This window comes from Ambystoma mexicanum, chromosome 1q, assembly GCF_040938575.1.
Source record: "Ambystoma mexicanum isolate Mex_15411 chromosome 1q, UKY_AmexF1_1, whole genome shotgun sequence".
NCBI classification, from domain to species: domain Eukaryota; kingdom Metazoa; phylum Chordata; class Amphibia; order Caudata; family Ambystomatidae; genus Ambystoma; species Ambystoma mexicanum.
In genome coordinates, this window is record NC_090922.1 from 114,874,570 (window position 1) to 114,900,472 (window position 25,903).

General features: G+C 46.5%; 1 protein-coding gene across 2 annotated transcripts in view; it reads right to left on the reverse strand.

Moving 5' to 3' along the window:
- The window catches only part of ZFPM1 (zinc finger protein, FOG family member 1), a 438,530-nt gene that overhangs the window by 19,879 nt on the left and 392,748 nt on the right, over nucleotides 1-25,903 (reverse strand). Inside the window, exons 8-9 of one of the 2 annotated variants that reach the window (XM_069636091.1) lie at nucleotides 23,177-23,272; nucleotides 11,695-11,844 (exon numbers count right to left, since the gene is read on the reverse strand). In XM_069636091.1, the coding sequence (XP_069492192.1) occupies nucleotides 11,695-11,844; nucleotides 23,177-23,272 (246 nt within the window). The remainder of the gene's footprint in view (nucleotides 1-11,694; nucleotides 11,845-23,176; nucleotides 23,273-25,903) is intronic. The other variant, XM_069636098.1, reaches the window with a different exon arrangement.

A 25,903-nucleotide genomic window follows, 5' to 3' on the forward strand; every position in this document is an offset into this window, starting at 1 on the left:
TGTATGTGACAATTGTGGAAGGAGGGCAATCAACTAGGTTGACTTGCTTGTTCTGGCACCAGATAACGAATCGTTTCCATTTGTCAAAGTAGCAGTGCCTCATGTTTGGCTTCCTAGATTCCTTTAGGATGTCCATACACCTCTGAGATAATCTGAGATGTCCGAACTCTATGACCTCAGGAGCCATGCTGCTAGGTTCATTGAGTTGGGTTGATGATGCACTGTTTGACCTTGGTGCTGGGACAGTAGGTTGTACCAGCCCGGGAGTTTGGTGGGTTCGCACAACGCTAGTCTGCGTAGGTGTGGAAACCACAGTTGTCTCGCCCACATGGGAGCAACTAGGACGAGCGTCATTGACTCTCTGTTCATCTTGTTGACAACCTTCCTGATGAGAGGTGTTGGTGGAAAAGCATACGCAAACATACCTGTTCATCCACAGGGCGTTCCCCTGGGAGTCTGGCTGGGGGAACCTGGATGCAAATCCTGGGCACTGTCCGTTTTCGATTGTGGCAAATAGGTCTATAGTGGGGAAACCCCACTGAGAGAAGATATCTTCTACGATTTCTCTGTGTAGACACCATTCGTGTTCCTCTGGGAGGGGATCTCTGCTCAAAGCATCCGCCAGAGAATTGAGATCCCCTGGAACATGTTGAGATGACAGGAAGATCTTCCGTCTGAGTGCCCATATCCAAATTTTCTGGGCAAGCTTGGACAGATTTGGCGAACGAGTCCCTCCCTGCTTGTTTATGTAAAACATGGCTGTAGTGCTGTCCGTCCAGATCTGCACTGACAGATTCAGCAGGTCGGGCTCGAACGCTTGAAGCACTCTGAATACTGCCAGAAGCTCTAGCAGGTTGATGTGATTCTTGGCCACTGAGTGAGACCAGAGACCCTGAGCTGTGTGGTGGAGGAGGTGAGCTCCCCACCCTGTCAGGCATGCATTGGTTGTGACTACTGCCTGTATTTCGGGATCGTAAAAGGGTTTCCCCTTGGACAGATTTTCTCTTGTCCACCAGTGAAGGCTTTGTACCAGTGTTGGCGAAACGACCACTAGATCGTCCCACTGACCACTTGCCTGAGACCACTGTTTCGCCAACCATTCCTGCATGGGATACATGTGCAGGCGCGCATGGGGGACCAGGTAAATACATGACGCCATCATGCCTAGCAAAGGCATTGCTTTGCGTACCGTTATCTGGTGACCGGCCTGATACTGCAGAATTTGCATCAGTATATTCCGAATTCTTTCCTCTGATGGAAAGGTCAAACCCTCTTGCGTGTCTAGGATAGCTCCTAGGAACTGTTTGGAGGTGCTTGGCACCAGACTTGACTTCTTCTCGTTTATTGAGAAGCCTAATTCGAAGAGGAGGTCGATCGTCCTTTGAATGTTTGTTCTGCAAATTATTGGGGTCTCCCCCGTGATGAGCCAGTCCTCCAGGTAAGGGTACACCGGGATTGCCTCCCTGCGTAGGTGTGCTGCCGCCACCGCCAGTACCTTGGTGAATACCCTTGGAGCCGAGGCTATCCCGAAGGGCAGTACCTTGAACTGGTAGTGCCGACTGTCCACCTTGAAGCGCAAGTACTTTCTGTGCGCTGGGAACATGGAAATATGAAAATAGGCATCTTTCATGTCCAATGTTGCCATGTAATCCCCCTTTTTTAGGAGGGGGATTACCTCCTGGAGAGTAGTCATGCAAAATTTTTGGGGCTTGACATACTTGTTTGCAGGCCGCAAGTCCAATACTGGGCGCATTGTCAAAACTTTTTTTGGCACAAGGAAGTAAGTTGAATAAATACCCTTATTTACCTGGTGTCCCGGGACGAGTTCTATCGCGTCCTTTGCTAGAAGATTGACGATCTCCTCGAGGAGGATCTTCTGGTGGTCCAAAGAATGTATTCTTTGTCGTGGAGGGTGGTTTTGGGGACGCTTTAACAGTTCTATGCAGTATCCTGCGGACACTGTGGACAGCACCCATCTGTCTGAAGTGATCCCTTCCCAAGTTTGGGTGAAGTTGGAAATGCGTCCCCCTACTAGGGATGTGTGAGAAGGGACCCTGAACGAAACGTCACTGTTTTGGTGGAGGCGTGCCGCCGCCTCTACTGGGGCTGCCTCTACCCTTACCATGCCCTCTCTTATTACCCCTGCCATAACCCTGGGTAGACTGCTGGCTGTTGTTGTTCCATTGTGTACCCTGCCCCTGGGAATAGTTAGACCCTCTCTGGGACTTTTGTCCGCATGGGTGAGGAAAATTGCCATTCCCTCTCTGGTTAGGGGGTTTATTGGTTAGTTGGCCTAGGGATTAGAGTGTCTCATACTCGTCCTTGGCATTTATCAGCGCGTCCTCGACCGCCTTTCCAAACAATCGATCCGGCTCCACCGGTTTGTCTATCAATGAAGCCTGGGTTTCGGCTCTGAACCCAGACTGTCGCAACCAAGCATGCCTTTTGATAACAGTACCTTCTGCTATCAATCTGCCGGCGTTATCTGCGGCATCAAAGTTTGCTTTTAATATGCAACCGGACATGGCTCTTCCTTCTGCCGAAACTCCTGCCATTTGGCTTTTTAAGGGTTCTAGGGCGGAATCTATGAGTGCCGCGACTTCTTCCCACTGGTGGCAGTTGTAACTCGCCAGTAGGGTGGTGGAGTTGGCAATCCTTGCCTGGTAGGCGGAAGTGGAGGCTACTTTCCTGCCCAAGCCATAAATCTTCTTGCTCTCCTTGTCGGGAGGAGCTTCCGACGATGACAAGGGTGTTCCCGCCCTCTAACGGGTGTTAGTAACTACCAGGGAGTCCGGTTTCAGATGCCCTCTTATGTACAGTGGGTCTGTTTGGGCTGCCCTGAAAAGCTTCTCAACTCTGGGGTTTACCACCCTAGTGAGATAGAGATTAACAAGGGAAGGGTCTATCCTCCTTTGTATAGACTTAAGGATAGGGATGGCCTGGGCAATAGGTCTCCTTTCTCCCACTAACTCCTCGGCAAAATCCCTCTCTTCCTGCGCACCCTGGGTGTCAATGTGGAAGTGTTCTGCCGCTCTGGACAGCACTTCATTCAAAAGAGGCTGGTTATCGACAGGGGAGTCGGTAACTGGGGGTTCTTTATCTACCGGGGAATCTAGCCTGTAGGTTTCTGGGTTGTCCTGCTCCTCCTCTTGGTCCTCGTTATCCCCATAGTAGCCTGTCCCAGTTTGTTCTTCCAACATGCCCAAATCTGGATCCTCATAAAGGGATGGATCTCCCTGATATTGAGAATAGGGCTGTATACTGAAGGGGTCTGAAGTAGGAGCTTCAACCCGGGACTTCTTACTTGGGGGTATAGGATCCCTAGAGCCTGAGGGAGTTGACCCGTCGGGGGTAAAAGAGAGAAAGTGTTCAGGGATTTTGACGTAGAAATCTGCCAATGATGACATCCTTGACATGACTCTGTCTATGTCATCAGTAGACCACACTCTTGAACTGGGAATGATTCTTTATCTAGACTAGACCTACTGGTTTGAACAGGGGTCTTTGGTATAACAGAAGACCGAGACTTGTCCATCTGTTTAAGTAGAAAGTAGAAAGTCTTTGAGGTGTGGAAGTAGACTGAGACTGCTTCCTCTGTTGTATTTCACCTTCCCCGTGTGTGGAATAGTGCTTATCCTGTTTTTTCGCCCCTCTGGAGACTTTCGACGCCTGGCGCCGAGGTTCGGGGGTAGTGTCCTTATCTCTGTGTAGTGGAGGTTGGGACTCGGGAGCAGCCGTTGCACGGCCTGTTGATGCGACTCCTGGAGTGCGGACTGGGGATAGAGGTCGGTTTCGTCTTCTGACGATCGAACCTCCATTACCTTGGGGAGCGAGGCACTTCTGGCAACAGTGGATGGTTGCCTGGAGTCATGCGGCGATCTAGATCGAGAACGCCCAGAGGACACCGAATCGGACCGTTCTGTATGTGCCTCTTTCCGAGTACTCGGCGTGCGCGTCGAGTCTCGGTTGGACTTCATGTGTTTTGTGGAAGTGCTGTGGGTAGCGCTTGTGTCGCCGGGGGTCTTCCCCATAGCCGCCCTGCCGGACGACCTTCTGAGGTCAGGGACTTGCACTTGGCTGTCAATTGACGCCACGTTGTCCTCGCCGTCCGAAAGCACGGTGTCGCTGCAGGCGCCCTCCGCGGCCTCTTGATGCCTGGCGTGGTAGGCCCAACGCTTGATCGAACGGTCCTTGAGTGTTTTTTCGCTTTGAACCTACTACACGCTCTGCAGTTAGCCTCGGGGTGGTCCCTCGGTAAGCAGAGATTGAACGTGGCGTGCCTGTCAACCCAAGGGTACTTGCGGTTGCACTTGGGGCAAAATTGGAAAGGGGTACCCTCCATACGCACCTTGTGGCAGCGGGCTAATAAGTGTAGGAATATATAAGAATGTACCTATATACCAAAAGAGTGTAGAGTATATCCACCCCCCACTCTCCCTACTTGCAGGGCCGAGGCCAGAGGCCTTCCTAGGCCCGGGCTGAGGCCAGAGGCCTTCCGAGGCCCAAATCCGTCGTGCAGCTCTCGACGGTCGATTCTTTCTCCGTGCCAGCGTCGAGTGTGGATGTTCGGTGACTCGACGTTGGGGTGGAGAAATGGGGAAATATAACAATATTTTAGCAAAGGTATGGCTAAAGCCAGGGAACTCTGCGGAATGCTTCCGACCAGTATGGCGGAAAAAAACAATCTGAGGGTCCTAGACGCGTGAGGGATCATGGGTACAGTGGACGTCACACTAGGGATAGTATTACTGGCACGCCCTCTGTCGACGCCCATTTTCGAGTTTAGCAAAAACAAACTGTAATACTCCGCAGCTTCCACTAGATGTCAGCCTATGCACAGCATGTTATCTAAGCAGATTCAACAAGCCTCAGAAATATATATGGGATACATTACTCACCGTAATCGTATTTCTGATGCTTGTATCTGCTTAGATTCACATGCCAGTATGGCGGAAAAAAACAATCTGAGGATCCTAGACGCATGAGGGATCTTGGGTACAGTGGACATCACACTAGGGATAGTATTACTGGCACGCCCTGTGTCGACGCCCATTTTCGAGTTTCGAAAAACAAACTGTAATACTCCGCAGCTTCCACTAGATGTCGGCCTATGCACAGCATGTGATCTAAGCAGATTCCACAAGCCTCAGAAATATATATATATTCAATTTCATTACGGTTTGGAAGGTTACATATTGCCGCCAGACCTTCCAGTTCCTTTAATATAAAAACTTAAAAAGTGATAATTTCTGTCAGACATCTGCGGCGTGCCTAGCGACTACATGCGAGAGACATGAGGAGTGTGAGCTCTGGAGTTCCTCAAGGATATCCTGACCTACCTAAAGCTGCAGAATGTCCTGCAGAAGTCTCCCATCAGATTCTGTTCAGGGGAATGATCTTGCAAAGGTTGTCGCTGCTGCTGGACCCAGCGGTTGGAGTAAAGAGGCTGAAACAGCTGATAATTCCCTGACCGGGAGCTCGCTGTCTGGCAGGTTGACTGTGATCGATGATGACCGAGTGTTGCCGCCAATGGTCCCTGTTCCGCATGAAGAGGCTGAGTGTGCATCGGCGTGGCCACATGAGTTCTCTGCCGGGTGTGGAATCTCCTGCGTATCTATCTGGCATGAGCTCATATAGCTGTCTGGCCATCCGAAAAACTACGAGACTCTCAGAGGTGGACCGCGAAGAAGTGCGCTGGAACCAGCACAATAGAGTGTCGGGCACCAATCTAAAACAGGTGTATGGGTGAGTGTGGGTGGTGCAGCTGCCGTTCTGGTGGCAGGAGAGAGAGAGAGAGAGAGATGTGGCAGAGATGCCATGCTCCGTTGGACATAAATGTTGCAGTCCTTCACTGACTCACTGCTGCTCTCCACTTGATGTTTGAGCTGGCGTCCTCAAGCTGCCTTTATTGGTCACATATTAGTGCTTTGCTAAATGACAATTGCATGATTGCCAAGTACTTTATAGACAAATGCGTTATGTGAAGGCGGTGTACATTCTATACACCCTGTGACACAGTTGGATGGTCCCGCAGTGTGCGGCTCTGACAGACTGACACTCTTAGCACAAAGATCACCATGACATGCAGATGCCCCAGAAATAGTGGATACTTATTTGGAATAGCTCCGGAAAGGTGCAGAGGCCGAAGCTGTACTGAACTGTCATGGTGGTTCCATAACGCCATGCTCCAATAGCAGAAGCTAACAAAACAGTTGGAGAAAAACAGGCGACTTGGATAAAAGCTTGACCTTTTTGTGACAGAAGTTGGCAAACATGAAGGAGAGAATAGTGGGAGCAGAAAAGAGGATCTTAGAGATGGAAGAAACCATTGGATACCTCCAATGCTGCTGATCCAACATCGGTGGAGCAAAATAACACATAGGTAATGTGAACGTTACCGATTTGGAAGACTCTTGTAGGTGCGACGTCTACTCTCTTTTGGACATGGCAGAAAATACAGAGACAGAGCCCATAGAGATCTACATCAAAGAACATGTCGAGACTGTTCACTGGAAATGCTGCAGGAGCTAATGTCGCAGTGGCTACTGGAGACCAATCCTCAAGCCAGAGGCCTTGTGGTAAACCCTGCAAGCAACCATGATCAAAATGCCACAAATTCAAGAGAAGATCAACCAATTTACAGCAGACAGAAATATGGGTACTTTGCGATACAATAAGAATATGCTGTTCTACACAGTCTTCTCTCAGGAGGGGCACAAATTTAAAACAAGTGGAGTGAAGCAACAACTGTGAGATAAGTGTTGCCCCTGGCCCAAATAGGGTCTCCTTAGAATGTGGTTGCTGATCCTTAGCTATGTCTTGGCCCTAACCAAACAAACACGCAAACAAAACACATTTTCTCTCCGTGGGTTGTAAAGGGAGTACCTAGAATGTGGGTGCAGACAATGGGTCTCATTTCGACCCTGGCGTAAACCAAGGCGCTATTAGCGCCTTGGTTGACGCCGTTATCTTACCGACTCCGCCATGGTGAATGGCGGAATTACCGCCCCATTCCAAGGTTGGCGGGGTCGGTAATTCCCCATTCACCATGGTCCCTTCCCCATTCCCATTTTTGCCCCATAGGGTTCAATGGGAATGGGGAAGGTGCTAATTACGGTGCCGTAATTAGCTCCAAGGTCCCTTTGAGGGTTGGTTTTTTAACGCCTGCAAAAAGCAGGTGTTAAGTTCCAACCCGCAAAGGGAACTCGGAATAGGGCGGTAAGGGTTTAACGGCACCGGTCTCGTTATCGGTGACCGTTAACCCTTACCGCCCAACTCGGAATGAGGCCCAATGGGTTGCGGGCCCCTCTGCCAGGGGACCCTGGGTAAGCCCAGCCCGAAATGGCTGGTGTGAAGGTTCAGAAGCAGACTGCCAAGGAGGGGTCATGTTTGGGGCTACACGCCATTATTATGAAAGAAATAACATATCTATCCCTACTTCTAAGATGCTTGCCCTGCCTCAACCTAGGAAACATTAATGACCCATCAGAATGTCTGTCCAAATATATCTTCTCGATCCGCTCTGAGAAACCTAGCAATGCACCCCAACACTTAAACCAAACGTTTATAACAAAAGTAAAGTTCTTGCACAAGAGAATGACTCCCTTCTCCTGGTGGCTTGCTTCAGTCTTCTCACAGTTCCCTGGCATCCTCGCCAGTCCTCTCGCACTTGCCTCCGGGCCTTGCACTTGCCTCATCGTTACTGCACTTGGTCAATTGACCGAGGAGAGTGGCATCTCTCAGCACTTACCCCAGGTCTGACTGACTTAGACCAGAAACTTGCTGATTTATGGCAGTGGGACTGCATTTGGCAAGTCTCTGGTGAGCCCCGCTGCCACTTCTGGCTTCTCTTGTTCATGCTGCATATGGCAAACGAATCCGTGGAGTTCTGCTTGACATTCAGATGGAATGGATGTTTAGTAATCTGCGGCTTATTAAGTTTACCTTTAAAGGTGGTATGGGATGGGTCAATAGGGAAGAGTCAAAAGGGCAGAATTCGCAGCACAGATCATAGATGGGCAGGGGAGCCGGGAGGAGCCGTCATGCATCTCCTTGGAGCCCTGTATCACATAGCTGGTGATGGGACCCAGTCCCCATAGTCTTTCCAGCCCCACCTAATCCAATCCTGGAGCTTCATCACAACATTTATATTGGATCTATATAGTTCAGACTTGGAGAATCTCTGAATGCTTGGTGGTTGTAGGCAATGGCTTTGTTACAGCTTGTAGATCAAAATTCTGCCAGACCAACATGTTAAACAGTTGTTTAATCCAACCTTAACTTTAACAAACGGGTTGCCATGGTATGGGAAGCATTTAATATATATCTGCGGGGAATCTATATTTCAGTGGAATTTCTTATCTACCAACTCCTTATGTAGGATATTAAAAGAGGTGAGATATGGATGCAGGAATTTACAGAGCAAGAGATTTCTGAGAAGGTTGGAGGGGGAATACACTGGACTGATTGAGAGACTACCAAGGTACCATTGCCCTCAATGCAAGAATAAGATCTGTGTGGATGGAGATAAATTAGAGTGTACGTTGTCTGGGATGACTCACTGATAAAGTCTTACAGCTGCTCTCGACGAATCTGATCTGCACCGGTATGGGTGTTGTGCCGTGTGTGCATGCTGGGTTTTATATGGCACAAAGATTTAGCTGTGGCGCAATGGAGTACTGTACAAAAAGGAGAGACAGTTAACGGGCACAATCGTTTGGTTACAATTAGAAGGCTAGCCCATAAAGAATGCACTTGGAAGGTCCTAGAGAGAGGGGGTACGAAAGGTTACAGGTGGGTGATACAGTTAGTGAGGAAAGGCTGGAGTAATTCTTGACTATTGTGTTGTCTCCACAGCTATACTCATTGTGAAGATATATTCCTACGAGTTTCAACAAACCAACCTTCCTATCTGCAATGTTGAGTCCCTACATCTGCCGCAGAGATGCCCTCATTTGACCTCTGCAGGTGGTCAATTAAAGCTGTTGTCTAGCACTTAGCAATGCGCGACCACCAAAGCACACAGAACCACATGAGCACTCAAGACTCAGATACGTCTGGCCTGCACTCGTCAACACCTAAGGTTTTGCATCCGGCACTCCTTCTACCCCACCAAAAACTCCATCATTTCTATTTTCTTAGAGGGCCATTGACAGAGACGCTAGATAAATGGCAGAAGTGCACTAAACATGACCAGATTACAACATGCAATCCATAGCATGTTAACTATTCCTATAAGACCCACAAGAAACTACACCCTGAGCTAATTTACAAGAGCTGCTGAATGTTGGTATCGTGTTTCGACCCTGTTTGGATGACCCAACATGGTAATAGCAAATGGCAGCAGTCTTTTCTCTTTTTGATCTATGGATGACCCAACAATTCACATCTGCCAGCCTCTAAAATTGTGTGAAATGGGAGATTGGGCAAATGTGAGAGAGCAGACTAAATTAATGAAGGTCTCAGTCAATTGTTTCTGTAAAGATTGAGAGCTATCCATGTTAGTTTGCGACATTGAGCATAACCGAGCCTTGCAATCTCTCGGAACACTAGTGTTGTTTGTGCCTGGCCTGTGTGAGCCATGGTCGTTGAGTGCATGACATAGCGGACAATCACTCAGAGCTAAAACATGCCCTTAAGTCAACATTTATCAATTGGATTTTATGCAGCCATACAGTGTGGGTACAACTACTGGTTTTACCGCCAGGGTTGGAGCGGACGGTCTGTATATTTCCAGAGGCAGACCAGCCAATGGGGAAGTCATGAGATTTTCTGAGAAGCGTGGGCATCTGATAGGCAAGTAGACTCGTGCTGAAGGAAGACGCTGAGGTAAGTGCTGTAATGAATGGAGCGTCTGGCAAAAATGAACGCTTGTGATACTGGCTAGGGATGATAATTACACACTAACAGGTATGTGCAAGGAACTTGGGGTTGGTCACCCTGAGTTACCTGGGGGCAACCAGACGTGGACTCCCTGCTCACTGTGCTCAAAGAGGCACAGCTTCACCTCACTGATGAGGCCCAACAAGGCTGAAACACGTGTATGGGGTTGCTGTTGGTGCTCTTGACCAGAGAGGAATTGCCACAGCATTTCGGTGCTGGACTGCCCATGTGGCTGGGACAAAGACTGATATGCTAATGGATATTTCCCGTCTGTGAAAGGTAAAGTGAGAAAAAAGCATGTGCTGCAAACTCTCATCTCAGAACATGTTATCAAGCCATGTTCTTTCTGGAGAGGAGTGCCTGCTACCTTTTTTGAAATACTAACAAGTAACAGCCTGGTGTTTCTGATGTTGAAGCTGTAGGAATGAGAACGTGGAAATCCTGTTCTGTGAATTAACAACCTGTCACTTAGTAGGTTTTTGTCCTTATGGCCATGCTTTTATAGAATGAATGTGTGAACCCAGACACTAGCTATTTGGAAAATTGCTTTTTTTCTCGCTTCCACAGTGCTGGTACCTTAGAAGTAGTCAGAGTTTTTTGAGACTTGGTTGACTCACCGTTACGCCTTTGAGGAACGCATACCTGTATTGCGTCTATATGCATTTAAGACTATACACGATGCAGCTCACATCAGAGTCACTTTGACATGTGTTGTGGGGCATATTGAGAATGCATAGTAGTTAATTGGAACTTAGTCAATTTTACAGGTGGCTGTTGAGAAATTACATTAGGATGCGACAGCAGGTCTAGTACTTTAAGGACTAAGAAGATTTTCTATTGACCCTGCAATACAAAGTGTGTGATTAGTATTTTTTCAAATGCGAGCCAGATTGGAGCTCGCTTAATGATTGCGTCCACGTGTTCCCTGAACAATTTCCATGTATTTTTTAAATGAAATGTATGGAATGAAACATGTCAGATGTATGTCATGATTGAGTGATGAATTGGTTAATGAATGATTGGTTGGATGCAAAGGTTAAATGAAGTTTCTAATAGGGCAAGTGCAATATAACTGAATAATTGGTTCTATACAAGCTGACACAGAAAACATTTTACATTGGCCCTCATTACGACTACGGTGGTAGCTGTGCCGGTAATTACCAGCAGGTTTTTTTACCGGCACCCGCAATGGGGATGTAGCGGGGCATTGCAGCCCCAGCGGACCCGGTACAATAATTACTCCCCATTCCCATTTGAGCCCCATAGGGATCAATGGGAATGGGGAGGATGGATGCTCCGGCACCATTCGTGAATGGTGCCGGTGCATCTGGTCCGCTCGCGGGTGCCGTTCCGCCCGCCAGGTCAGTTTACCGGCACCATTGTTACCGGACCGGCAAAGTTGTAATGAGGCCCATTGTGTGTGTTTTTTATATGAAAAGATTGTTTTTGGTGAATTGATAATTAATATATTTCTACTGTATAAAGTGCTGATAATTATATGCTGAACAGTGTGGTTTAATAAGTAAGGATTTTAAACCAAGCAGCTGATTATTTTCCTGCAATAATTTTGGCTCAAACACAACCCATGAACTGAGTCCCTAAAGGGTCTTGAAGTTTGTTTTGGACCTGTGGCAGAGTCCACCACAAGATAGAGTGACCCTGTCCTTTTTTTGGCTTATTTTGGGCAACAACTAACCACACAAGAGAAACAAAACGGTTTAACTATCCGGTCATTGCAGGTTTTAAAAACAGGGGTTAAAAAAAGGGAAAGAAGGGAAAGCACTGCCCTAGAAAGGGCGGCAAAATATTTACCTGGAGTCAACGGCTTGGCCGAGGGGAGCCCTGTTGCAGGGGAATACACCTCGCTCTTTGAACCCGGCTGGCAGACCATGTGATTGGTTACCAAGTGACTGTACAAGATGTCTCTGGTGGTGGAGGTAAATCCACAGCCGTGGCAAGTTCCTACAATCACAACAACAAGAACTATGAGTACATAACTTCCCCAGCTGTGTGACTGCCGACAAGCATGCATGAACAAGTGAAAGTGTGGCACTACTGGTGTGGGTACAGAGGACAATATTTGATTTGTCAAAAACACTGTACCGCCAATTGATATTTTCCCTATTTCAGTGTGTAAAGCATATATTAAGAGGGACTAGTTGGGGGCATGAACACTGCAAGCATGGGCCCTTCATAAGCGACTTATGCTTGCTTGCTAATATAATGTTAGTGACCTGTTCCACGGGCTACACCAGAGGGTAACGGCCCAGCAGCCAGAGCGAGGCATGGGAGTTTAACGAGGTTACCAGACATTACCCCCCCCACCCTCTCCCCCGTGCAGCCTGTGGAATGGGTTACTAGCGGCATTAGCACCCATGTTACCAAAACGGTAACCCAGAGTTCTGATTGCAGGGTCTTTTCTAGGAATTAATGGGATGCCTTGCAGCTTCCTGTTCATTCATAGAAATGACAGTTCCAAGATGGCCACCACAGAGAGGGAAGGCGGGGCTCCTTACGGAACCCCTCTTCCATTTCCGTTGCTGCCGGCTAGGGGAGATGGAGAAAAGCAGCAGTGGCGGTATGCCTTGCCGCCGCCACAATCGGGTAAGTCAGGCTGGGGATAGGGGTTGGTAATATAGAAAAATAAAATGGAAAGGAGGGTGGGGAGAAGATGGGGGTCCATGCAGGGAAGGCAGCATGCTGGTTCAGTGGAATGCAAGCTGAGATCAGTGGTTTCAACCAGCAATCGGCGCAACTGGATTCGCTGAACCCTCCACCCCCCCCCCCCCCCCCAACCCCGGCTCTGGGTGCTAATGTTATCTATACAGTGCCTAAACTTGTGCCAAATTGGATTTTGATCTTTCATTTTAAAACCATGTAAGTGGAGCACACAAAGATCATTGATCCAGGATCGGACAGTGGCTCAGTATTCGTAACCACAAGACAAGCTATTAACACTTCTCTGCTCTTTGGGCCTGGATCCACACACAACAGACACCTAAAAAAGCTAAAATGGCCCAATATTGCGTCACAGATGGGCCAACAAAAAAAACCACTCTGAGCCTTTGGGAAGGTTCAAGGCTTGTTATACTTTCCTTTGTGGGCCCTGTGACTGTCTCTCTCTCATGTCCCATGGTGTCCCTCCCTAGCCCAGGCATACATAATCCCAGGTAAATTATACCGAACAGTAATTCCCTACTGTCTAATAACTGTCATTGGCTAGAAATGACTCCCTAAGCGCCGGCTGTATGTACCCTGCGGGACTTATTAGCTGTCATACTCTTGTCAAAGGTTAGTGCTCTAAAAGGATGTGGGATTGCACCTTGCGCTTATTCAGTTGAACGTGACCTGGCCACTCATGCTCTTCCACGCCTGTGCCCATCTATTTTCACTCTGACGCCCTGCTTCCTTCTCCACCCACCAATGCTCTGTCCCTGCAATGCTTCACTCCTCCTAGCTCTTGACTCAGTCTTTTAATATTACCTGTGCTCCTGCTATTTCACTCCACATCCCCACTAAAGCCTCCCTCTCCCTCTCCCCCACCAATACACTCGCCCTCCCGCTAAGATAGTCAATCACCCGCCTTCCACTCTTTGTTCATGTCTCCCTAGCCAATCTAGTCTTTTCTTTCTTCCACCGGATGTGTATGTGTGACTTATCCAAAAGGGTTAAAGCTCTGCCCGCTTCCTCCACTCGGGTCTGTTGCTTCTCCATGGTGGATTGGGGAACTGGCAGCTCTTATGAGTGGCCTACAGGTTTAGAGAGGCTGTCCTGCAGGCATGTCTATGTGGGGAAGGTTGGCCCCTCTCGGTTGTAGCCGATGGCATATTTGCCAAAGTCTGTTAATACTATTTGACTGTCTATGGTGCTGTGCCACGTTCTTTCGCTTGCTCACTCTCCTTCAGCTCTTCTTTTTCGCAGCCCGATCGGCCTTGTGCTGCACGACGGGGCTATGTAGGTTTGAGCTGGGCACGGTTCCACCACGGCGGTCACCACTAGGAAGCTTCCGTTTCTTCTGCAGGTCTTTGTTGGATAGTAATCTCTAGCGCAACCGAGAGAGGTAGGCGGTGGACGACAAGTGCCTGCTTAGCACAGTTGGGGGAAACCAGGAATTGGCTTCCTCGTTGGGTATCCTCCCACTTGACAAGGTCATGGTATTGGCCTTGTCACAATAGTGAAATTGAACGCTCTGTTAAAATATATTTTAAAACAATCCTTTTTTTCTCCCTAAAGCCATCCTCAGAATTGTACCTAAAGATTGTAAAGGTCCTTTCTAGGAAAATAATTAGATGCTAAAGGCTAACCTGGATTGCAAATCCTCCTCTGATTGACTTAGGCAGACACCTGGCAGCACTCTCCATAATCCATCCCTTTTACGCATTTGCTAAAGCCTGAGGAAGTATTGAGAGCATCGTGCCTGCCACCATCTTAAGCCATGGCGACAGAAGATGTGTAACTGCTATCTGGAACATTACACATGTTTCAGTACCAGGAACGAGAGAGTAGATGTATTTTTAAGGTTGAGGTTCTCCATAATGATATACACACTATCTAGTTTAAAGAATTATTTTGGATTTCAAAATGGTAAACAGCACACAAATTCCCCGGTTCCCTGCTGAGCACCTGTTCAGCTTTGAGAGGTGCTACCCTCCATTTTCTTCATTGGAGATTCACTGAAAATCATGGTTCTCAGGTCGCAATGGTTCATTTGAGGGCCACAATAGCCTGCTCTCTCGTTGGAGAACAGTTTAGGTTGGGAACAGATACTGTTTGCGGCAATGGACATTTGCCTAGGTCATATTGGTATTGTCTTTTTACTCCAGTTTCATTTTCCTGCAATATTTTGCAGAGCAAAAGGTTTAGGGCCTCATTAAACGGATGGCAGAGAACCATGGCGCTAATAGCGCCATGGTTCATGCCGGTAAAATACCGGCACCGCCTTGGTGGAAAGGGGAATTTCCGCCCCATTCCAAAGTTGGTGGGGCGGAAATTCCCCCTTCCACCATTGCCCTTCCCCATTCCCATTTTTGCCCCATAGGGCATAATGGGAATGGGGAAGGCGCCAATTACGGTACCGCAAACTGCGGTACCGTAATTAGCTCCCTGGGTCCCTTTGCGGGTTGGTTTTTAACGCCTGCAAAAAGCAGGCGTTAAATTCCCCAACCCGCAAAGGGACCTCGTAGTAAGGCGGTAAGGATTTACCGGTACCGGTAAAATACCGGTACCGGTAAACCCTTACTGCCTACCGTGTAATGAGGCCCTAAGAATTTTACCTGGAGCACTGGGGGGTGGGGGGTCATGAGGCAGAGGTACAAGAAAAATCTCCTCCTGGAAGAGGGCACCAGGAAAACTTCTGCTTTAACTCCCAAAAGTCACAAGAAAACAAAGATGTCGAAAATCAGCCTTTACTTTATACCAGATTTTTAAAAGTAACTTACGGCAACATTCAAGTAAGCAAAACATGTGCTGCTGGTGGAAGGGGCTACCTTTTAGATGCCATATTTGCCGTAAGAGTATAGAGGGGCCATGGAACACATTTGACAGGAAGCCGGGTGTTGGGAGTGCGAGAAAGCGGGGATACCATTAATATGAGCCTCTCATGTACTTCCTGCCTATGGTCACTGGAGGAGGAGTATTTAATCCAGTCCTGATCGCGGCGCGGAGGAGAAGTGGTGCAGGAAGCAGTTACTTGTGGGCTGCCAGTCTGTCCTTGCTGCCTATGGTCACTGGAGGAGGAGCATTTAATCCATTCCTGATCGCAGCGTGGAGGAGAAGTGGTGCAGGAAGCAGTTACTTGTGGGCTGCTACTCTGTCCTTGCTGCCTATGGTCACTGGAGAAGGAGCATTTAATCCAGTGCTGAGTGGAGGAGAAGTGGTGGAGGAAGTGGTTACTGGTGTTTCATGGTGGAGCGGTGTGGAGAGCGGACACCAGTGACCGTCAGTAAGTTACATGCTGCCCCTTTGAGCTCACTGGGGCTGGCGCCTTCAATCTTCTGGCTTCGCCTTTGGGCGAATTAACATGCTAAGCTTTGTCATTTTATTATTAAGTCATTGATAACCAGGAGAAACTGGAGAAAAATCCTGCAGCTGGTCTACATTGATGAAGTTTCATCACATAGTAACATCCAGGTTCTTTCCCCTCCTGACAATCTGCTGACCATAGGCCAAATTAGATCCTATAAAATCATCTTGGGCCAGGCAATAATGGAGAAAAGGGATTTCATGGAGTTTGCCACCAACTCAGATAGGGTACACGCAGTGATCAGCAAGGTGAAGGAGATCCAGCCCTATCTCCTCTGGGGTTCGCTGGCTGATCACGCGTGCCAGATTTGATTGTCTACAGTTCAGGGGAACAACAGCAAATGGATTGGGTACCCAGATATATCAGGATGCCCAGCGTGCGGGGCAGACAGAAGACCTGAATCATCTCCTATTGTTCTGCCCCGAATATAACATCATTAGATGGTCAACCCTATTGCCGGTCCTTAGGTCAGCCAATATTCATTCCTATAGGCCGGCAGTGCTGTTTCTCTTAGCTGCAGAGTCGCTATTGACAGCGTGGGCATTATTATCCTTTCTGAAAAGAGTCAAGTTTCAAAGAAAGGGGATCTTGAGCCAATAGCACCGAAAAGACTGGCCATAATCCAAGATAATCTTAACCTATCGAATCAGTGCTGGTTGTTGCGAAATGGTTGTATTCGGTTGTTCTCCCTATTCTCTTCAGAATTTTTATGAATGCTTATAGCACATGCTGACTGATTCATGGATTATTTGCGACGAAAAAACGGGATTTGTGCACCATTCGGCCCACAAATCCCCATTTGTTAAACGGGGATTTGCGGGCAGAATGGCGCACAAATCCAGTTTTTTTCAGCGCAAATAATCCATGAATCAGGGCCTCGGCCTATTCAATATGCACTCAAACTGATTGAATATGTATTGGATTTTATGAGCTACCTGTATTTTGGAACTGTGTTTTAAAAATGTCCTTTTTAGACACGGACACCGTATTTTATAAGCAAGAAGACATGGAAATGTTGTCATGTAATGTGTTTTTGCATATTTTTATGTGTTTGATGGATTAATTGATCGGAATAAACTGACTGACTGACATCTCATCTCTGTAAACATCTGAGGAAAATCGAATTTCACCGGAAAGAAATGCGTACTTTAGCCAGCCTAGAACCACTGACATCTTGTTCCCCTGATAGAATTTGCACATTCTAAAGTAAATTACAACCGCCCATAGGCGGTCATCTCTTCCATTCTTTCAAGACGCCGAGTTCTAGAAATGGTTCTGTAGATTTAAGGGGTTAGGAACCCCGCCTGGTTACTGAACCCACGCTGAAAACCTAAGTTGCGGGCAAGGGCTGTATGGTGCATCGGGGGGTTACCAGTCAATTGGTCGAAAACATTTGGTCGACAGGACAACTGGTCGACACCATTTGGTCGAATGCCAAATGGTCGAATTTTTTTTTTTTTGGGGAGGGTACCCCCGCAACCCCCTTTTTTTCTTTTTTTTTTTTTCCCCACACGAAAACCCACAAAACACATATATAAAAAAAAAAAAAAAATTCGACCATTTGGCATTCGACCAAATGGTGTCGACCAAATTGCAGTCGACCAGTTTGCTGTCGACCAATTGACTGGACACCGCATCGGGGCTGTACATGTTTTGTTGTACACTTGGTAAAGCATTTCTCTGGAGTCAATATATTTATCATTGACGTTATGTTGGATGGCTTCCTATAGCTTCTACAGTCTGTTCATTGAAGATGGGCATGCCACATTTTTAAGCATTACTGTTAAAAGAAAACATCTTCTCCATAAAGGATAAATAGCAGTGGTTTGCTTCCATACTTATGCTCGTCTTTTACAAAGAAGGATCTTCGCCCCATTTATTTTTGCATTTTTTTGAGTGTGGATTTGCCACTGTGGCCATTATTCAATTGATTTGCTCTGAGGCACTACCAGAACACTGGTACCAAACACTGATTTCACTGAAGGATGTGCAGACCTGTGTCCAGTCAGACGAGTGACCAATTGCTGCTAAAAGGAGAAGTAAACCAGAGTAGCGCACGCCAATTGGCTGCTTGGACATCTCAGTAAACACGTGTGCCTCATCTTATTGCAGTCGGGTAGGGGAGGGCAACTCAGCGCAGGGTTTTCGATGGCAGGCGGCATGCATTTATGACACATTCACCACCTTTCTGCCTCACCAGCCGCTTTGGCAATGGCTTTAAAGAATGACCCAAAACCTTATCACTGCTGGGGCTTCTACCATTCTCAAAACTCTAGCAATTTATTTTCTGTATGTTAATAATATTAAAATAGATATATACCGTATATTATTTTGAAAGTAACCCAATATATATCATCCATGAATTCATAGTAGTGAAATATCCAATACAACAATAATATACAAGATTTTGCAGATTGAACAATATTATTCAGTGTATAATACCTATGATGTGTACGTACACACACACACACACACACACACACACACACACACACACACACACACAACATTTGGAAGGTGTTATAAACAAATGTATTATAAATAAAATATCATTAGAAATAATGTTAAAACACAGTCAAACAGATTAAAACAAATAAATATATATACACACTTCTTATACAAATGCAATATTTTAGTATATTCCTAGACTAATCATTAATATAATACATGTTAAATAACATACAATCGACAGGTTTAAGCATGTTGCTTACCTGTAACTCCTGTTCTCCAGCATTGGTATCTATCATGGATTCACATCCTTTTAATATTCTCTGCAGACAGGCTGGGAATCCTCTAACCTTTTTTTTACAGCTTATAATAGAACCTTTAAAGCTCACTTTAGTAGCCTATCCATTTCCTTTTAGGTGCATTGGCAGAAGCCAATGGGACCTCGAGTGACAAGCCCAATCCAGGAGGCCATCTTCAGATTCTAACCCCAGCGGTATGAGAGTTGGTGTAATCTAGCCTTGCTCCCTTGAGGGTGGTGGGTGGGCGCATGGGCATCCATAAAAGATACCAATGCTAGAGATCAGGAGTTACAGGTAAGCAACATACTCCTCCTCCAGCATTGGATCTTTCATGAATTCACATGCTTTGAAGATATTACCACAGCACATTTTGTCATAGGAGGTGTAAAGGGAGAAGGCATACCTTATTGAAATAAGCCTTATAGGACAGCTTTCCGACTCTTGCTTCAGCCTCTCCTGTGTCCCTTCATGCAGTAATGCTTGACGAAGATGGAACTGCCCATGTTATCGCACAGCATATGTCCAACAGGGGAACCCTGGCCTATAGTGCTGACGAAGACCTCACTGCTCTAGTGGAATGAGCATGAACGGGTCCTTGTCATGGTCGCTTGGCCTGGGTGTGCGCCGTGGAAACCCTTCTGGCAATACCTTGCTTTGAAATCATCTGGCCTTAGTTAGTGGGTCGAAAGCTACAAATAGTTGAGACATTCGTCAAAAGTCTTTGGTTCTGTCTATGTAGAACGTCAGGACTCTTTGAAGGTCTTGTGAATGCAGAGCTTGTTCAGCTGGTGTGGACGGATATGCGAAGAAAACCCTGGTAGGGTTACTTCCGTCTGCAGGTGGAAGTTGAACAACACCTTGGGAAGGAACGTAAGGTTTGTCTTTAAGATGACCTTGTTCTTTTGAAAACATAGAAATGGAGGTTTAACCGATAGCGTGTATTTCTGACACCCGTCTGAAATGCAGTTTTCCAGGACACAAACTTGCAGTCTCCATAGGTTGGAACAGACGTTTCAATAGGGCCGACAGCACAGTGTTTAAGCTCCACTCAGGTGTTGTTTTCTTTTGAGGGGGATAGGTACAGAATAGACCCCTCATTAATTGTTTCACAATGCAAGCTCTGAAAATAGGAGCTTCTCCTTGTTTCTGGTGTTCATTGAAATTGCAGCTCAATGCATTTTGATGGACGAATGAGATAAACCATCTTTTGCTAATTGTAATAGGTATGGTAGGATTTGGTGAGTTTCCACACCTAACTGATCCAATTGTTACTGAGAACACCAAGTGCAAAAACGATTCCATACATATTACTTGTTTGTGGACTCCGCCCTGGTGGCCTTTAGGCTATTTCTGCATTCCTTCTTGAGACGGCCTTGTCTGAACTCGTTTAAGTCAGGAGCCAGGCCTTTAAGTTGACCACCCCTGTGTTGTGGTGTCGCACCTGCTGGTTGCACATAGTCTGTAAGTCGGGGTCTTGACCTAAATGGACTTGACAGTCCTGGGATAGGTGAAGAAGCTCTGGGAACCACGGTTGTCTTGCCCATTTTGACACTATGAGAATGACCATGCAATTGTATGTCGCAATCATTTGTAGGACCTTGAATATGACTGGCGCTGGAGAGAATGCACAGGCGAATATTCCTTGCCATGACACTGCAAACGTGCCGCCAAGCGATCGAGGGTGGGTATATCTGCTCACAAACAGCAGGCATTTCTTGTTCTGCGATGGCGCAAACAAATCGATGGTCGGCATTCCCCACTTGTTGAAGATTTTTTGGAGCTTCCTGTCCGCCAATTGGTATGCAAGGCATTTTAGGGATACCTATTGCACTTTAAATTTCTTCTCTAGGCTGCCTTTTAATGCCGGTTCCGAGAAGGGTTTCTTCATGAGCAACAGCCCATCTTCCCACACAGGGACTAGAATGGGAGTTGACATTACCGCCTTTCTGCACTTATGCATTAAATCGAACAAGAAAATCTTTTTTCTACACAAATGGTATTAGGCCAAATTCTTCACAAGCCTTTTGGACAGTATTGTGGACTGATGTGATGTCATCAGGTGCAGACTGATGCAACTGTTCTTCAGAGTCTTGGTTTAGACCCAAATCTGTGTCCTCCCAGTTATCTAGCTGTGCTGATTTTGAAGTAGAGGTGTCAGTGGCCCCGTTGTCTACCTCCATGTCCGTGGTAAAGGATTGGAGTTATCCTTCTTTCTGACTGTAGCCCCTTGTTTTCTAGTGGGGCTGTTGGTCCTGTGCAGTCGTGTGTGCATCATAATAGGCTTGATGGGCGACCTTTGCATTGAGGTTGTAAGCCTGGCGGGTGTATTACCTCTTGGTTTATTGGCCTGGTCCATCGCTCTTTTGTCAGACCTGCGGGGTTCCCCCGAAGGGCCTCGTGTGTCAAAGGATGCCTGTGGGTGTGGTTGGTTCACTGGTAGTCTAGTATCAAGTTGTTGAAGCACAGACTGGAGAGTAGATAAAACCTGTATTGATAACAGCGACTGTGGGGTGAGTAAAGGCTCTGTTGACTTTGAAGAGGTGGTCAGGACTGCCGGTGTAGGTTCCGGCAACACCTGTAATCTTGGTTCCACCATTTAGTCCCCTAGCGAATAATGGTCTCCCTCAGATGACTGGGGTGATTACCACTGTTCAAATTCTGAATCATTATGGTGCTCCAGTATCTGGTCTGGAAGAAATGACAAGATTGGAGAAAGGGCTGGGCCTTTGGACACTAAAGGGTGATTAGTGTCTCCCTCTGGTGGTTGAGGTGAATATGATTCCCCTCTTCCTGCTATTATGGCCTGGTAGTCCATGACATTGGGCTAGTGCCGGGGCCGGACAGGTATTTTAAGGACTACCAGATCTTGTTGTACAGGTGCAGAGTCTCCTATTGGCTCTTTTTCCTTTCTTTTTGGTATGTGTTTGTCTTGAGACCTTTGTTTACGTCGTAATTTGTCAAATTTTCCTGATTTTTGATATTTTCGGCGTTCCTGTGGATGCCCTAATTTCCTTGTTCGCTCCCCTCCCTGCGTTGACGGCATGCACAGGAATGGTGTTGGCGATTTTCCATGTACCATCAATGCTGCTGTTGACGTTGTGTGGCTTTCCGTGAATCATACCATGGTCGGGGAAGCAGCTGACGCTGCCAAACAAGGCCTTTCAGGGCATCCTTGTCATCGACTGATGTGTAGACAATGTTGTCATTGATGATGATTTTGCTTGTTTTTCCGTCGACAATGGCTTATTGGTCGAAGATGACGAAACGGACAACGATGCTTTAACAGCCCTCAACGATGAATGTGTCATGGACGATCATGGTGCCGTCAACTGTGGTTTTCGGGCAACGGCAGGGACTGTTGTGCTCGTTGACAAAGCGCCTACTGTGAATTCTGTCATAGATTTCGTCCTCAGCGGGTCTCTCGTTGGCGAGGTGGACAGATTTTTCAATTTTTCCTTCCTTTTTCCTTTTAAAGGTTACAGAAGAAGAGGACATTCTCTCCTCTAACTTGGCCCTTTTATGGGTTTTTGGGCTGCCTGATTTGTCCTCCACCACACTTAGAGGATTCAGCCTCTGAAGGGGTTACCTGGCCTCATTCGGCTAAATGGCTAGTCTCCTTTTTCTATCCTTGGGGATGTTTGTGCTAAAAGTGGCACACATTTAAGAATCCTCCTGGATGCGATTTGGATATAGACAGTATATGCATTCAGAATGCTTATCTCCCTCATATACATTTTTAATTCCATATGACTGACATGCTTTGAAAAGAGCTTTCCATTTTTTTCTTCCATATTTGAAAGTTGGAAGCACTTATTGGTTGTTTTTTATCAAGTTGTGAAGAGATATTTCCAAGTTTTGAAGAAATATGTTGGTTTCTGGCCTTTTGTTCTCCATGAAAGAAAGCCTTGAGGGCTCTTCAGCACGATGTGCAGTTAGAATCTGAAGACGGCCTCCTGGGTGGGGCTTGTCAGTCAACGTCCTATTGGCGGGGTTAGAACAGAATGCACCCAAAAAGACATGGGGGGGTCATTACAAGTTGGGCGGTAAGGGTTTACGGGCACCGGTACTGATGCCGGTGCCGGTAAACCCTTACCGCCCTATTCCGAGGTCCCTTAGCGGGTCCCAGCAGGGACCTTGGAGCTAATAACGGGCCCGCAATTTGCGGGCCCGTTATTAGCGCCTTCCCCATTCCCATTAGGCCCTATGGGGGCTCAAATGGGAATGGGGAATGGTTTACTGAATGGTCGGAATGACCCGGTAAGTCCCCATTCAGTCAGACTGGACCCGGACTCGGGTTTGGAGGCAGCCATTCAAAGCATGTAAATCCATGAAAGATCCAATGCTGGGGAAGTACGACATACAAAAATGCTACATAACAGATAATCAAACAGAATCGATAAATAAATATCACTCTTCTAATCCGAAGAAGGGAAGAAGGAGCATCCTATTTTCACTGCATGGATGCTTCATTGTTGCTGCCCCAACCCCCCAACCTCTAGGGCATGTGATTAAAGCTGGTACTCACCATTCAGAGGGTCTGTGTGAACTTTCAGGTGCCTCTCACAGTTGGCCTTCGTGGTGAACGCAGACAAGCAGATCAAGCAGACAAATGGTCTCTCACCTAAAAGAAGAAAAGGTGCAAGGGTTATAGCCGGTCCTCAATTTCTCTATTCCTTCTCTACATATGCTATGTTAACAGGGTTTTCTAAAGCATTACGTGCCAATTGTGAGTCAGCTTTGAGGCATTTTATTGCCTAATTTAAAAGGTGTTTCGAATCAAGGCAGAGTTGTCCTACCACTAATTTACCAGAGGTCGGTTTGGTTAGGAAGGAGAATTTTCAAAGTTTAATTTTCAGAGCATAGTTTGTTTTCCCTAAAATGGCAGTGGTTTGCTTCCAAACGTATCCTTGTATTTTATTAATAAGGGTCTTTGCCCCATTTATTTTTTAATTCATTTTGGCATCCATTGCTCACATTTCTTGGGTTGATGAATCCAACAGGGCATCCTGAAAACCAACCTGTTACGGAGCACAAGTCAGGGTAAGTTGCTCATAATTGATTGCCCCAGCCCAGTCTCTTGCAAAATCTAACGTTTCTTTATAGCTCGGATACAGAGTGATACAACAGGTTCAACAGATAAATAAATAACTTTTGCTTGAACTACTTCTCAATAGCGGCTTGGGGCCCAAGACTGTCATTTTTACACGGTTTGAGAATAAAAGCTGAAACGCAAGGGCATTAGTGCTTTTAATGCGCTAGAATCAGGAAATAAAGCACTTTTGATTGTATTCGGATGCTTCTATGTTACTTGCCTTTTAAAGACAATTTGCGTAGCAGTGGCTGTCCACATCTTGAGATGTCTGGGTGATCATGAAACTCATCCATCACCGTAGTCAGACCACTCTAGGTTACAATGCAATCCTTCTCTGCCTATCGACAACCCTTGCCTCACTCTACACATTAAAGCTTCTCGGGGTGCTATTTTGCCCTTTGTGGTGCTAGGCAAAAGACTCCTCCCAACAGGTCTAAGGTAGGAGCTTCATAAAAGGACAGGTGGCAGGTAGTGGCAAAGAAGTCAAAGGTTGTGCAAAAACACTGGCCACTAAATCCCTTTTTGAAGAGCAAACAGACCACCCCACCTCCAAAAGTTCTGGATCAGTTGGCTCAGCCAACCAGCGAAGGCACCAACACGTATATTTAGACCGAGTGTAGAGGTGATGTTTTAGTTACACCTTAAAATGGCGGAATGCCATTTGTGTAGCTACTGGAGATCAGGGCTAAGCCACCGAGGAAGAAGAAATGCATTCCTTCTGGCTGCACTCCTCGCTAGGAGACAAGCAGCTGGATTACACATATTTGGGAGCCAGTTCATACTAGCTGAGCCTGGATGAAAATGAATACTGGATTTTAGGTCTACACATTGTGAGCGAAAGCACGGGAGGGGGTAAGGCCCCAGGAGAAGTTAAGGAGGAAAAATCATGTGCTCATCCATCCTGCTGTCAGGGTCAAAACTTGTTCTAAAAGAAAACCAAGGTCATTAATCATGGACATTTTTAATTCCACATGACTGGCATGCTTTGAAAAGAGTTTTCTGTTTTTCTTCCATATCTGAAAGTTAAAAGCCCTTATCTGGTGGTTATTATGAAGTTGTGAAGTGATATTTCCAGGTTTTGTAGAAATATGTTAGGTTGGGTCATTTTTTCTCCAGGAGAGAAAGGGACTCCTCAGCATGATGTGCGGTTAGAATCTGAAGATGGCTTCCTGGGTGGGGCTGGTCACTCAACGTACCGTTGGCTGGGGCAGAATGCATCCAAAAGGACATGTATAGGCTACTAAAGTGAGCTTCAAAGCTCTATCATAAGCTATAATGAAATGTTACCAAGGAGGAATGTTCAAAGCATGTGAATCCATGAAAGATCGAATGCTGGAGAGGAACGAAATATAATATAAAATACTACATAACAGATATTCAAACATAATTGATAAATAAATGTCACTCTAATCCGAAGAAGGGAACAATACACATTCTATTTTCACTGCATGGATGCTTCATTGTTGCTGTCCCTCCCACCCACTGGGCCCACCAGTTCATAGAATCTGGACTACAGTCCAGATATGTGTTTGGGTTGAAAAACGGACAATCTGGGAATTTCAAACTTTCCAGAGCAAAGGTTATGTGAGCAGAGGTATGGCCAGAATTGGATTCAACATGATTACCCTGCTGCCATTTTAAGAGGTGGAGGAAACTGCAGCAATGTTGGATAAGAATGAAAAGGCTGGATTATGCAGGTAATTCCCCAAGAGAGACCCCAGAGGACAAGAGACACCCCATAAAACATCTCCTAACAAGCCACAAGAACTTCCAGGCAACCAGACCAGGGTTTCCGCGCTGGGCGAATCCATGACAACTGAAATCCACATTAAATAAAGAGCACGATGTGATCGCCAAATGCTATTTAGTGCTTGATTTAAACACAATTAAAAAACAAACTAATAGTTGCAAACCGACATTCTTTTTTCCTCAAAACAAATCGCTCGTGTGGTTCGTGCATTCCTAATTTCCAGGGCGATTGGATGCTGCAATCATCATCTCCCCACTGAGCACACACAGAGCGAGTTTGACAAATTAATATGACCAGTATTATTAATTAGACAGAAACTGAAAGACTGATAAGGGTATTTCGCCTTAACTAGTAGGCCTCCGTTTCCTTTTTCCTTATTCTGTTTTCGCTCTCTTATAACGTAATCTTCA